Source organism: Lithobates pipiens, unplaced genomic scaffold (genome assembly GCF_037356315.1).
Source record: "Lithobates pipiens isolate NorthernLeopardFrog02 unplaced genomic scaffold, aLitPip1_a1.2 Scaffold_13, whole genome shotgun sequence".
Taxonomy (NCBI): domain Eukaryota; kingdom Metazoa; phylum Chordata; class Amphibia; order Anura; family Ranidae; genus Lithobates; species Lithobates pipiens.
This window is the reverse complement of record NW_027507718.1, coordinates 484,016,044-484,031,734: the sequence shown is the minus strand read 5'-3', so window position 1 is coordinate 484,031,734 and position 15,691 is coordinate 484,016,044. Positions and strand designations below refer to the sequence as shown.

The window sequence follows — 15,691 nt, the reverse complement described above, 5'->3', positions numbered from 1 at the left end:
GTCCAATATCCGCTATACAACCTCCCGTCCTCGCTTACCTGAGCGAGCGCCGCCGCCCGGGCCTTCCTACACACCCGCAGCATTTTCCTTCGTGTGAGGGGGGCGGATGTCTCTCCGGGGTACGGCTCAGTACAACATATCCCGCCGCCGGATGAATGAGGAGACTGTCTGCACACTGACACCGCCCACGCCCCTTTCTCAGAACACGCCCCCTCCACACAGCGACACCTTTTTTTTTTTTTTCTATTTCATCAATAACTTTATTGGATGCAAACAGGAAAAAAAACTTTACACTTTGCAGGCTCACAATATAGAGAAGTGCTCCTGCTTTAGCACCATTGTTTTCACTTGCTGACCGGGCCTTTTTCTGACATTTATTGCTTACAAGTTAAAATCAGTATTTTTTGCTAGACAATTACTTACAACCCCCAAACATTATATATATATATATATATATATATATATATATATATATATAGCCCCGATTCCTGAAGAGCACGCGCTATGTGTTTTTGAAATTTAAGGTTACACCTGAGCTGCAGTTTGGTTTGGGTATAATTATTCCAAATTTTGACCTCAGCATCAGTCTGACTGGACTGTAGTATGTTCAGCCTGGCCACAGGAGGCACTGTTTCTTCTGGCAGGCATGGAATCACAGTTTGGTTGGGTGCTTTAAGGTTACTTTCTCTCTGAGCCAGCCCAGTGGGAGTGTCACTCTTGCTGTGCTTTCTGGGAGAGGATATTTAAGATGCGGATGTCACATGGTTCGAGGTTCTGATCCAGAAGTATGTTCTGACTCCATGGTCCTGGTCCTCCTGACCAGTCCCCCAGGAAGGCTATGGCCTGGGGTGCGGATCGACCTGACTCTATGTCTCGGGGTTGGCTAGCCCGAGGCAAGGAAACTAAAGGAAGGATTCCAAGGTGGTTCAGTGCTGTCTCCGGTTGTGGAGAGGCCCAGCAACTTCGTAGCTATCCAGGGGAAGACTCTTCAGAAGAAGGCCACGTATGGGTTGGCTTCTTAGCAAGAGCCTGGTGGGGCTGGGGGACCTAAGTGAATCCAATCTCGTGGGTATCACCAAACCGGCTAAAAAGATCCAGGTATCACAAGAGTGTTCTACAAGTCCTAGTTTCCTACATGTTCTACAACAATGTCTGTGACAGAGACTTGTTCCTGATTTAAGCACCTTATAGGCTGCTAGGCCTTGTGAGAGAGGGACTATCCAACTTGAGTGAACGTACAGCTGTGAATGGCTATTCTCTGGATTTAGTCAAAGTAAGAGAGTTCTTTATTATTGATTTGACACTAAGAGTACCTGAACTTTCCTCCTTACCCTCTGATCCTATTTTAAGAGACTGTTTATTGACTACCTTTTTGGAAACAAAAATCCCTTTATGCGGATCTGTCGTCAGTCTCTAAAGTTACTGGGCCATCTACCACAGGAACCCCTAGACGTAAATCGATTATAAGAAGGTAATGGTAAGCCCGATCAAACCAGCAGCTCCTTCGGGGGGTTAGTGCTATATATATATATATATGTGTGTGTGTGTGTGTGTGTTTTTTCTTTTTTTTTTTTTTTTTTTTTTTTAGCAGAGATCCTCGAGAATAAAATCTCAGTCGTTGAAATTTTTTATGTCGCGCTGTTATTGCGCTACAGTTTTCCAAACTAAATTTTTTTGGAAAAAATGGCTAATGAGGTTTAGTGTGTAAAAATGTAAAACAATGCATTTGGGTGCCAAAAATGTGAATGCAATCCATACACAGGGGGGGGGGAGAACCTCGGGGGGAATCCAGGATGGAAAAGGAGCTGGGGTCCTAGTAGATGATAGGCTCAGCAATAGCATTCAATGCCAAGCTGCTGCAAGCAAAGCCAACAGAAGATTGGCATGCATTAAAAAGGGATCAACTCCAGAGATAAAATGATAATTCTCCCACTCTACAAGACTCTGGTCCAGCTACACCTGGAGTATGCTGTCCAGTTCTGGTCACCAGTCCTCAGAAATAAGGATGAGCTCCTAAGTGTTTGCACACCCCACGTGAAGAGCCCGCCAGGAACTTGGCACTTCGCCAATCACAGGCAGTGAGATATTCAAAATTCCAAATGGAGAAGGGGGGAGAAAACCAGAAGGGCTGGAGGGTAACCAACCCCTGGGACTTTAAACGGTAGCAGATTGGATGGATCGAAACAATATTTTATAAAAGGTTTTATTTTTATTTATACAAAAAATAAAAATAGAGAAAAGAGCATCGATAAAAGTATCAATACATAACAATGGATATAAGCCTGGTACAAAGCATAAATACATGGAATGTTACCAATCTTATAAATAAAAAAAACAGCTGCTACTCTCAACATGTTTCGCTCATTCGAGCTTCCTCAGGAGATAGGTGATGCAGCTTGCAATAAATGCTAAGGCAACAAAATACAAAGAGAACTTGTAAATACATATTTATATTCATACATATGAACAGTCCAAATAATAATAATCAAAAATGTAATTTAATTCAAAGGACATAGAAGGCATATGAGTGAAAGCACAGAAACAGAGCACAGAAACACATCTCACTACATAGACATGGGTTCCAAAAATGAATCTCTTTGTTTCATAAATTTCATAAGTGGTCAAACTGGTCAAGCCTCTCAGAGCCTATATGGTACAGTTGAAATTGATTGATTGATTTTTTTCTGAGACTCCAACGGATGTTGGAAAGAAAATCTTGAATTTATTGGAATAAATGGTACTTTACTAAATATGCGGATGATCAAATGTCCCCTTGGGGCTTGAGAATCCAAATCTTTCCAACCATTCATAAACTCGAACCAGACTTTAAATCCCAATGGGAGGCCAATTTACAACAATGTTCTGCGAAAATTATGCACCTTCTCTGCTGTCACTATACCAATGAACTAACTATGGTAGATGGCGACATTGAAAAATTATATGAGGATAATAAGCCAATTACCCTGGATGCACACTTTGCAGTTTGCGAAATTGCGCTCAAGGCAAGCTTGGAACAATATGTAACTGAACTATTAAAAACCAAGGAAAAAAAGTTTATGAGGGACAAACTTGCATATGATAACCGCCAAGCCTACAATCGGACACCTCTTAGGAATAAGAGGAAAAATATTCAAAAGAAACTCAATCCAATTACAGTTATTTCAGAACAGTCAGATTCTGATACCTCATCACTATCTTCTACTTCTATCCCTTCTTCACAGGTAACGGATCGAATCACTTCATCGAGGAAGCAATCTCACCATAAACGCACTAACGGTAACGTCAATGAATCTGGTGGTAAGCCTAAAGAGCTTCCCAATTTAAACCGCACTCCCATGAACACCAGAGCCTCAGTGGCCAAATCTTCAGGCACTGTCAAAACACATGTTCAATCTGACACTAGCCCTCACTTCGGCACATCCGATTCACTGCTGACTACGACCTCCCCCCAGATCAATGTGGGACAGGCTGTAGCCACCACTGAATCGGGTTTTTCGCACAGCCCCGATCTTTACCCAACCCGTACACGACCTTAAAAAAGTATTGGATCCGACTTTGATACCTCCGAAGCAATCCAAAACAAGTTTGAAATAATCAATTTTTCATCAATTACTCTTACTGAAGCCCAAATTTCGGTTTTAAAACTTAGATTGACTTTCTGCCCTACCCAATCTGTTGACACATTTGAATTGGTTAAAGACCTAAATTTATTTGCTCACAAATTAATGTTCCCGATTTTATGTGACAGATCCCAACCATCGATTCATGTTCCACACCAGCCAGATCTATCCCTGCAGGGGATGAGTTTAAATGACATTAAAGCTATGGAAGAATTGATGGAACTGTGGGAGTGGGGGCACATTGATGAGACGGATTTGGATGAGGCAGATTCGCTGTCTCGGGGGATATCCGATTCTCCTCGGTCTGCACCTCCCCCCATTGCTTCTGTTCCCAAGGATTACAAAATCTAAATCTAAATCTACTAGGTTTCCAGCCCTACAAGGTAATCCCAACATTTGGGCCTTTACACAACAGGTAACAAATGAAATATGTAGAACCAAATGGTTGGGCTTAAGGGAATCCAATCTAACCACTCAACAAAGAGAGGCCCTTACCTCCTTACAGCATGAAACACGTATTACCATTAAGCCCTCAGATAAGGGTGGAAATCTGGTTGTGATGGACAACAGCCAATATAAATCGATGGTTGGGAAACTCTTGAGAGAACAATGAATGGTATCGCAAAATTCCTGAAAGCCATGTTAATTACACCATTATCCAATATAGGAAACTAATTGGCTCTGCCTATCACCATGGACTAATCAACAAGAAAACCTAGGAATTCTTAAATGTCCAGAACCCTAAAACACCCACCTTATATGCCTTGCCAAAAGTTCACAAACATGCATCCAATCCACCTGGACACCCGATAGTGTCCGGTAATGGATGCCTCACTGAACATGCTAGTGCCTTAATTGATCATTTCCTCCATCCACATGTGGAGGGTTTAACTTCCTATTTACAAGACACCAGAGATTTGTTGAGGGTGTTGGACGGGATTTCAATCTCTGAGGACTCATGGCTCGTGTCTCTCGATGTTGAAGCTCTCTACAACTCCATCCCTCGTGATTTGGGTGTCAGAGTTGTGGAGGGCTTCATTTCCAAGAGCGGCGAGGCCTCAATGGACTACAATCAATTTGTTTTGAAGCTGCTTTATTTTATTTTGACTAACATCTTTCTCTTTGGACACTCCCACTACCTCCAGGTCCAGGGGGTGGCTATGGGGACTAAATGTGCCCCCTCATATGCCAACCTGTACCTGTGGGGGTGGGAGCGACATATTTTCCATCGAGATGATTTACAAAGATTTTTTGATGTGATTCCCATATGGAGAAGGTATATTGATGATATCTTCTTCATTTGGACAGGGACTGAGTTGGACCTGTTGACACTCTTGGGGTCAACCTGTTCAATCTCAAGTTCACTATGGAGAGGAGTCGTTCGCGTTTGACCTTTCTTGATATACAAATTTTTGTCAACCCGAATGGTGACATTGGATCTACCTTGTTCCGAAAACCATTGGCAGCAAACACTTTGCTGCATGCTTCGAGTTCTCACCCGGCTCCTTTGGTGGCAAGCATCCCGTATGGCCAATATCTTCGTTTAAAAAGAAACTGCAGTAACGAAGCAGATTTCGAATTAGAGGCCAAAAAACTTCAATTACGACTACGTCATCGTGGATATAGTAACAAATGCCTCAAAAGATCTTATTTGAAAGCCAAAAAACAAAATAGAACTACCCTTATTCATGGCCACAGACCACTCAAATCCAATTCGGGAGTCAGACTGATAACACGTTTTTGCGGTCAACACTCCCAAGTGCGTAACATTCTCAAAAAATACTGGTATCTTCTGAAAGGGGATCCCAATGTATCAAAACATCTGCTGGATTATCTCGAAATTACTTTCAAAAGATCTCGGTCTTTGAGGAATACTTTGGTTAGAAGCCACTATACTCCTTTATCACCTACGGATAACAAACGATGTGGCTTGTAGAGGGTCAGCCTGGGGCAGGGTTAAGAGGGGGTTAATTGAAGAAGACAAGTACTTCCCCTTCAGGCCTGCTTATTATCAGGTGTGCTGAAAGTGTCAGTGTGGAGTTGTTGAGTAGGAGAGAGAGACACAGCAGCACGCTGTGTGGAAACGTCCATTGCTGGAAGGTGTACCTGCTGGGTGAGCTTAAACCACAAAAAGACTTTAGCTGTGTTTGGAGCTATGAACTGTTACCTCTAAGCCTGTGGGCTGATGAACTGTGAGCTGTACCTGTGTGCACATCCATGTGATAAGACAAGTCTGTCTGATCTTATGTTTTTTTTTGCTGAATAAAAGCCAATTTTATTTTACTGGACTGCCTCTGAGCCAGCTCTTCACCCCCTGATCCCCTACAATTGGTGGAGCGTGCATCGGGCAGTTTGAGTGGTCCAGTCTAATCCCATGTCCTGGGTTAAAGCTGCGCAGACAGTGACATTTTCTGAACAAGCCATGGAGGATGTGGTTAGGCAGCTGGTATTGGCTAATACACAAGCGCAAGCCCACCATCAGGAGGCCAAGGCCCGCCATCAGGAGGCCCTGGTACAAACACAGGCCCGCCATCAGGAGGCCCAGGCCCGCTATCAGGAGGTCCAGGCCCGCCATCAGGAGGCCCTGGTACAGGAGGCCCAGCAGGCCCTGGTACAAGCACAGGTTCAGCAGGAGCAGATCCTGGTGCAGACAGTCGCTGTACAACAGGAAACAAATCGCTTACTGAGTGAACAGATAGTGGGATTACAAAAGATGGTGACCCAGCAGGCTGAAATGTCGAAAGATGATCCCACTGTAAAGAGTGACCCCCGGAAAGCAGTGCAGCTGACCCTGCAAAAGATGACGGCCTTAGACAATGTGGAAGCATACCTAGCTATGTTTGAGCGGGTTGCAGCAAGGGAGGGTCTGCCTGATAAAGTCTGGGCAGAGGTACTGGCTCCTTTCCTGACCGCAGACCCCCAACAGGCGTACTGTGTAAGGAGGTAAATCCTTCCGGGGCTCAAGTGGTTAATGAATAAAAAAAAAAACATAATACGGTGCGTAGCAAGGTCCCTGGGGCCCCAGAGGCCTAATGGGGACCTCAAGGGTTAGGGAGAGCTGACATCATTCATTGTAGAGTAGGTTACCAGACATGGTGGGTGTGATGCAAGAAGAAATTATAGGAGCTAGTTACTTTTTGAATGTAAACAAGAGATTTACTGTATCTTAACAGAACTGGGTGAGAGAGGGTTAGGCCCAGGACACCCTTGAGCAGATGCAATGATAATTGGTAGACTGCAAGACTTCTCTAGGTAGACAGCTTTACAGTGGAAGGCCTCCAGCCGGATAACACTTCCATATAGGTAAGACCGCTGTCTCCTTTGGCAACTAATCTTGCAACAGTCACTAGCGGTAGTTGAACATAACTCTTGGTAACAAAAAACAGTCCTTTACTTATCTCACAGTATTCCACTGTAGATCTTCACTCACTGAGCTCCCAGTCTCTCACTAGACTTCCAGATCCCAGTCATCACTGGATCCCCTAAACTCTTCCACAGCTATCCTGCTGTACACTCCTCAAGCGTCCCCCCCACTATCCTGCTGGGCCCCTGGCTTGGCACTTGCTGATGTTTTGTTTCCCGCTGGTGAGAAGACTGCTCTCGTACTTGCTTCAGCGTACCTACAGTAGTCTCCTGTAGTAAGATGGACAGTCCCTTAGTGGTAACAGCTTCCTTTCTACCTCCGACCATAACTGTTTGCCCATCCGGCTGAACCTTGGCAACTCGGTTGGACTCCAATCCTGCAGTCACAACCCTGAGCTGCTTCTCCTGCTCCTCAATAGGCCTCAGGCAGTCTAACAGCCAGGTGTCCCCAGGATGGGCCTCAGGCTTCCCGGCCTAGCAGCCCAGGGTGACATAACTCACATCGACCCAGACAGCCATCCAGGTGGCACAGAACACCAACCACCTGACTCCACCCAAATAAATAGGCTCTCCCAGCAAGCCTGAAATGTGGCAAAAGGTTGAAAAGTATATATATATATATACAGTGCCTTGCGAAAGTATTCGGCCCCCTTGAACTTTTCAACCTTTTGCCACATTTCAGGCTTCAAACATAAAGATATAATTTTTTGATTTTTTGTGAAGAATCACCAACAAGTGGGACACAATTGTGAAGTGGAACGAAATCTATTGGATTTTTGAAACTTTTTTAACCACTTCCCGACCGCCGCACGACGATGTACGTCGACAGAATGGCACGGGCAGGCATATGGGCGTACCTGTACGTCCCTGCCTTCCCGCGGGTCGGGGGCCCGATCGGTCGGTATTCGTTCGCGAGCGATCCGGGATGAGGGGGCGGCCATTCATTCATGGCCACCCCCTCGCGATCGCTCCCGACAAATAGAAATCCTTCGTGACATCACTTCCTCTCCTGTAATGTAAACACAGGAGAGGAAGTGATGTAATCTCTCCTCCGTGTCGGTATTTTTCGTTCCGACACCAAGGAGAGAGGATCGGTGAGTTGCACCAACACGACACTTCACAGTAGAACATGCCAGGCACACTCACACCCCCCCAGATCACCCCCCCAATTACCCCTGCCCCCCAGTCACAGTGACACCAATGTCATTTTTTTTTTTTTTGCATTGGTGTCATTTGTGACTGTAATAACTGTTAGGGCAGTTAGGGTTAGCCCCCTTTAGTTCTAATGTACCCCCCTAACCCCCCCAATAAAGGTTTAACCCCGTGATCACCCCCCGTCGCCAGTGTCACTAAGGCTGGGTTCACATTGCAGCGGTTTATGAGAACGAATGTGATTCGCACCGCACTGCAGTGCAAATCACATCCGATCTCTGTGCGATTCGAGTTCAGCCATACAGATAGTATGGCTGAATTCGCATCGCACCCGCCGCAAATTTGCACGGGACCCTTTTTTTGGCCCGCAGCAGAATCGGATCGCATGGGTGTTCACACCATGCGATCCGAGTTTGCAGATCGCACTGCGATATGCGAACTGATCTGGGGGTGTCATTAACATTTCACTGACACTCCCAGCAGTTCGCATAGGGCAGTGTGAACTGCCGCCGGGAGGCATGCGATGCGGGAACCCGCCGCGGATTCGTGGCGTTCCCGCATCGCTCCAGTGTGAACCCAGCCTAATAAGCGATCATTTTTCTGATCGCTGTATTAGTGTCACAGGTGACGCTAGTTAGGCAGGTAGGTATTTAGGTTCGCCGCAGCTTTTTATAGCGCCAGGGACCCCCATATACTACCGCATAAAGCCCCCTGATTGCCCCCTAGTTAACCCTTTCACCAGTGATCACCATATAACTGTTACAGGTGACGCTGGTTGGTTAGTTATTTTTTTATAGTTTCAGGGCACCCGCCATTTATTACCTAATAAAGGTTTAACCCCCTGATCACCCGGCGGGTGTCATTTGTGACTGTAATAACTGTTAGGGCAGTTAGGGTTAGCCCCCTTTAGTTCTAAGGTACCCCCCTAACCCCCCCAATAAAGGTTTAACCCCGTGATCACCCCCCGTCGCCAGTGTCACTAAGGCTGGGTTCACATTGCAGCGGTTTATGAGAACGGATGTGATTCGCACCGCACTGCAGTGCAAATCACATCCGATCTCTGTGCGATTCGAGTTCAGCCATACAGATAGTATACAGATAGTATGGCTGAATTTGTGTCGCACCCGCCGCAAACTCGCACGGGACCCTTTTTTTGGTCCGCAGCAGAATCGGATCGCATGGGTGTTCACACCATGCGATCCGAGTTTGCAGATCGCACTGCGATATGCGAACTGATCTGGGGGTGTCATTAACATTTCACTGACACTCCCAGCAGTTCGCATAGGGCAGTGTGAACTGCCGCCGGGAGGCATGTGATGCGGGAACCCGCCGCGGATTCGTGGCGTTCCCGCATCGCTCCAGTGTGAACCCAGCCTAATAAGCGATCGTTTTTCTGATCGCTGTATTAGTGTCACAGGTGACGCTAGTTAGGCAGGTAGGTATTTAGGTTCGCCACAGATTTTTATAGCGCCAGGGACCCCCATATACTACCGCATAAAGCCCCCTGATTGCCCCCTAGTTAACCCTTTCACCAGTGATCACCATATAACTGTTACAGGTGACGCTGGTTGGTTAGTTATTTTTTTATAGTTTCAGGGCACCCGCCATTTATTACCTAGTCTCACTAGTGTACCCCTAAATTTAGGGGTGTCTACTTTCCAAAATGGGGTCATTTGGGGGGGGGTTTGTGCCATCTTGGCATTTTATGGCCTTCAAAACTGTAACGCCCTTAGAAAGCCTGAAGGCGGTGCTTGGTTTTCGGGGCCCCGTACGCGGCTAGGCTCCCAAAAAGTCCCACATATGTGGTATCCCCGTACTCAGGAGAAGCAGCAGAATTTATTTTGGGGTGTCATTTCACATATGCCCATGGCATGCGTGAGCAATATATCATTTAGTAACAACTTTGTGAAAAAAAAAAAAAAAAAGTTTGTAATTTTCCCGCAACTTGTGGCAAAATATAAAATATTCCATGGACTCAACATGCCTCTCAGCAAATAGCTTGGGGTGTCTACTTTCTAAAATGGGGTCATTTGTGGGGGTTTTGTGCCATCTTGGCATTTTATGGCCTTCAAAACTGTAATAGGTAGTGAGGAGTGAAGTCAAATATTTACGCCCTTAGAAAACCTGAAGGCGGTTCTTGGTTTTCGGGGCCCCGTACGCGGCTAGGCTCCCAAAAAATCCCACACATGTGGTATCCCCGTACTCAGGAGAAGCAGCAAAATTTATTTTGGGGTGTCATTTCACATATGCCCATGGCATGCGTGAGCAATATATCATTTAGTGACAACTTTGTGTAAAAAAAAAAAAAAATTTTTTTTTGTCATTATTCAATCGCTTGAGGCAAAAAAATAAAATATTCAATGGGCTTAACATGCCACTTATCAATTTCCTTAGGGGGTCTACTTTCCAAAATGGGGTCATTTGGGGGGGTTTTGTACTGCCCTGCCATTTTAGCACCTCAAGAAATGAGATAGGCAGTCGTAAACTAAAAGCTGCGTAAATTCCAGAAAACGTACCTTAGTTTGTAGATGTGACAACTTTTGCGCAAACCAATAAATATACAATTATTGACTTTTTTTTTACCAAAGACATGTGGCTGAATACATTTTGGCCTAAATGTATGACTAAAATTGAGTTTATTGGATTTTTCTAATAACAAAAAGTAGAAAATATCATTTTTTTTCAAAATTTGCGGCCTTTTTACGTTTATATCGCAAAAAATAAAAATTGCAGAGGCAATCAAATACCATCAAAAGAAAGCTCTATTTGTGGGAAGAAAAGGACGCAAATTTTGTTTGGGTACAACATTGCATGACCACGCAATTACCAGTTAAAGCAGCGCAGTGCCAAATTGTAAAAAGACCTCTGGTCATTTACCAGCAAAATGGTCCGGTCTGAAAGTGGTTAACTAATAAAAAAATGAAAAGTGGGGCGTGCAAAATTATTCGGCCCCCTTGCGTTAATACTTTGTAGAGCCACCTTTTGCTGCGATTACAGCTGCAAGTCGCTTGGGGTGTGTCTCTATCAGTTTTGCACATCGAGAGACTGAAATTCTTGCCCATTCTTCCTTGCAAAACAGCTCGAGCTCAGTGAGGTTGGATGGAGAGCGTTTGTGAACAGCAGTTTTCAGCTCTTTCCACAGATTCTCGATTGGATTCAGGTCTGGACTTTGACTTGGCCATTCTAACACCTGGATACACTTATTTGTGAACCATTCCTTTGTAGATTTTGCTGTATGTTTGGGATCATTGTCTTGTTGGAAGATAAATCTCCGTCCCAGTTTCAGGTCTTTTGTAGACTCCAACAGGTTTTCATCCAGAATGGTCCTGTATTTGGCTGCATCCATCTTCCCCTCAATTTTAACTATCTTCACTGTCCCTGCTGAAGAAAAGCAGGCCCAAACCATGATGCTGCCACCACCATGTTTGACAGTGGGGATGGTGTGTTGAGGGTGATGAGCTGTGTTGCTTTTACGCCAAACATATCGTTTTGCATTGTGGGCAAAAAGTTTGATTTTGGTTTCATCTGACCAGAGCACCTTCTTCCACATGTTTGGTGTGTCTCCCAGGTGGCTTGTGGCAAACTTTAGACGAGACTTTTTATGGATATCTTTGAGAAATGGCTTTCTTCTTGCCACTCTTCCATAAAGGCCAGATTTGTGCAGTGTACGACTGATTGTTGTCCTATGGACAGACTCTCCCACCTCAGCTGTAGTTCTCTGAAGTTCATCCAGAGTGATCATGGGCCTCTTGGCTGCATCTCTGATCAGTCTTCTCCTTGTCTGAGCTGAAAGTTTAGAGGGACGGCCAGGTCTTGGTAGATTTGCAGTGGTCTGATACTCCTTCCATTTCAAAATGATTGCTTGCACAGTGCTCCTTGGGATGTTTAAAGCTTGGGAAATCTTTTTGTATCCAAATCCGGCTTTAAACTTCTCCACAACAGTATTACGGACCTGCCTGGTGTGTTCCTTGGTCTTCATGATGCTCTCTGCACTTTCAACAGAACCCTGAGACTATCACAGAGCAGGTGCATTTATACAGAGACTTCATTACACATAGGTGGATTCTATTTATCACCATCAGTCATTTAGGACAACATTGGATCATTCAGAGATCCTCGCTGAACTTCTGGAGTGAGTTTGCTGCACTGAAAGTAAAGGGGCCGAATAATTTTGCACGCACCACTTTTCAGTTTTTTATTTGCTAAAAAAGTTTAAAATATCCAATAGATTTCGTTCCACTTCACAATTGTGTCCCACTTGTTGGTGATTCTTCACAAAAAATTAAAATTTTATATCTTTATGTTTGAAGCCTGAAATGTGGCAAAAGGTTGAAAAGTTAAAGGGGGTCGAATACTTTCGCAAGGCACTGTATATATATATATATATATATATATATATAATATATATATATATATATACATGCATGCATACATATCTCACATACAGTATCTCACAAAAGTGAGTACACCCCTCACATTTTTGTAAATATTTTATTATATCTTTTTATTGGACAACACTGAAAAAATGACACTTTGCTACAATGTAAAGTAGTGAGTGTACAGCTTGTATAACACAGCCATTAATGTCTAAACCACGGGCAATAAAAGTGAGTACACCCCTAAATGAAAATGTCCAAATTGGGCCAAATTAGCCATTTTCCCTCCCTGGTGTTATGTGACTTGTTATGCCGCGTACACACAAGCGGACTTTTCAACATCCAAAGTCCGACGGACTCATTCCGTCAGACTATTCGATCGTGTGTGGGCTGCAACGGACTTTTGATTCGCCAAAGTCTGACGGACTTTAGAATATGGAACATGCTTCAAATTTTTCCGACGGAACTCCGCCGGACCCGGTCCCTTCGAAAAATTCGCTCGTGTGTATGCTATTCCGACGCACCAAAACCGACGCTAAGGCAGCTATTGGCTACTGGCTATGAACTTCCTTATTCGAGTCCAGTCGTACGTCATCACGTTCGAATCCGTCGGAGTTTAGTGTGATTGTGTGTGGCCAAGTCCGCTCAGTCGAAAAGTCCGTCAGAACTCTGTCGAAACTCTGGCAGAACTCCGGCAGAACTCCTTCGGAAGTCTGTCGGACATAAGTCCTCTCGTGTGTACGGGGCTTTAGTGTTACAAGGTCTCAGGTGTGAATGGGGAGCAGGTGTGTTAAATGTGGTGTTATCGCTCCCACTCTCTCATACTGGTAACTGGAAGTTCAACATGGCACCTCATGGCAAAGAACTCTCTGAGGATCTGAAAAAAAGAATTGTTGCTCTACATTAAGATGGCCTAGGCTATAAGAAGATTGCCAAGACCCTGAAACTGAGCTGCAGCACTGTGGCCAAGACCATACAGTGGTTTAACAGGAAAGGTTGCACTCAGAACAGACCTCGCCATGGTCAATCAAAGAAGTTGAGTGCACGTGCTCAGCGTCATACCCAGAGGTTGTCTTTGGGAAATAGACGTATGAGTGCTGCCAGTATTGCTGCAGAGGTTGAAGGGATGGGGAGTCAGCCTGTCAGTGCTCAGACCATACGCCGCACACTGCATCAAATTGGTCTGCATGGCTGTCTTCCCAGAAGGAAGCCTCTTCTAAAGATGATGCACAAGAAAGCCCGCAAACAGTTTTCTAAAGACAAGCAGACTAAGGACATGGATCTCTGGAACAGTCCACCCCAGGGTTCATGAGTCCCTCCTGGACCCTGACACAATAACCGGTTTACATTCTTTCCAGGTGACTGGGTCATTGTAAAGAAGCTTGAAGGATGAGACAACTGGATCCGCGCCAGCCACTGCAAGAAGCAGTTCAACTACACCAAATATTATAGATCTAATATTATAGATCCTTTATGGGGATTTTTTTAGGTAACACCTAGTTCCACATTGTTCCAAGCTTGGAATCAGTCAATCCAGTTCTGCCGTTTATGATTCACAATGAGGCTTGGTTTTTTGTAATTGTATTTATAGCAATGAGTCAGTGTGTCGCCCATTCTCCGTGACTCTTTGACAAAACGTACGTCGGGAGGCAGACGTGCTGACATCATCGCAGTGTAGCATATGTGTGGACAGGTGTCTGCAAGCCAGCCGGCATTTCTCTTGTGAGCCTTCACACTATGGTGAGTTTCTTTTTATTCTGTTGGGACCGTGATCATTGTTTGGTCATTGGTCTACCTATCGAGCTGTGATCTCCTGGCTCTTCAGCGTACTCATAGCAATTTGCCGCTGCTATTGGTTTGATGTCCGGATGCTGATCTAATATACAGGCTCGATATGGCTTGCTTAGGAAAATGAAATAATAAATAAATAAATTAACTCATAGCAGATACGCCAGAGTATCAATCGTAATATAAATCTTTCTAAATATGCATATATATTTTTGGGTGTTCATTGCAGGCGCATACCCCTCCGTCCCTCCAAGGGCGTGTACAGTGTGGCTCCTTGTAAGCCCTTCGGGGGGGGCTCTTTTCCCCTGGGAAGGTGGGGGCGGCCTATAAAGCCCTCTGGATTTTTCGAAACGGCTCCCATTATTTCTGGTTACAAGAACACTTTTGAGCAGTAAATATACCATATCGCTTATTCAATGTGACTAATAACGACATGTCTCCTCAAATTTTGAATATATGTCATTTTTTTCTAGATCCATTTGGCCCCCTGAAGAGACCGTACAGGTTGAAACGCATCGGGGCCTATATACTATACAACATTGTGCAATGTAACAATGTGCTTAAATTTATTTGTTAATTGGAAAGTGGAATTTATATTGTATTTTGTACCAGATTTTATATTATATATACTGTATTCAATTATACTAGATATTGGACATTTTTCTAAATAAATTACTCTTTATATATCAATTAAGAATAATTAATCTGACTCTGTCATATGGCTGTTTTAAAGCCCCACTGGGGAAAACTTTTACATAACATTTTTGTTTTCGGGGTGTGCAACTTTTTTCATCTTTCTCTGATGTGTCTTTCCCATATTGTATTCCATATTTGGGTGGTTAAACACCCCTTCCCCACTATGACACATTAGAGATAGGATATGAGCTGTGTGTTGGTTTGCCATTTTCCCAACTCTTGTGACTACCATTTTTTTGATTTTTGATATTAACAATTTTTCAAGGTGGCCTAATGGGTGAGCCTCAAGTTGATTTGAGGCACCCATTCCCCTTGGGGATCAGATTGAGATCCAATCTTTTTTCCCCTTCCATGCATTAGGAGAAATCTCATTTAGACTCCTGTATTGCATGATGTCCAAATACCCTACACGTTATTTGTTGCAAATACATTTTAATTGGAGTTTTTATGCAGGAAGGTGGGATGGTGGAACCAGTACACAGCTCCTGTGCAAAATAAAAACTAATAAATACAAATAGTCTTTTTCTTGGGACATTTATGTCCTAATTAACTTAATCATTGGATGTCCAATTGTGACAATTTATGTTACTGATTTGGGGCCGTTCATAAATCTGGGTAAGTTTTGGCCAAGCCCACCCAACCTCAGGGGATGGAGCCTGGCCCCCCATGGCTTCCCGGCAGGGTGGGGGTGTGTGG

The 15,691-nt window shown here is 44.3% G+C and overlaps 1 protein-coding gene across 4 annotated transcripts in view; it reads right to left on the bottom strand.

Moving 5' to 3' along the window:
- Positions 1-211, bottom strand: part of IMMT (inner membrane mitochondrial protein) — a 51,199-nt gene extending 50,988 nt beyond the window's left edge. For 2 of the 4 annotated variants that reach the window (XM_077477976.1, XM_077477979.1), the window contains exon 1: positions 39-211. In XM_077477976.1, coding sequence (XP_077334102.1) covers positions 39-83 — 45 coding nt within the window. In that variant the 5' untranslated portion in view covers positions 84-211. The remainder of the gene's footprint in view (positions 1-38) is intronic. The other 2 variants (XM_077477975.1, XM_077477977.1) reach the window with 1 other exon arrangement.
- Between the last annotated feature and the right edge of the window lie 15,480 nt (positions 212-15,691).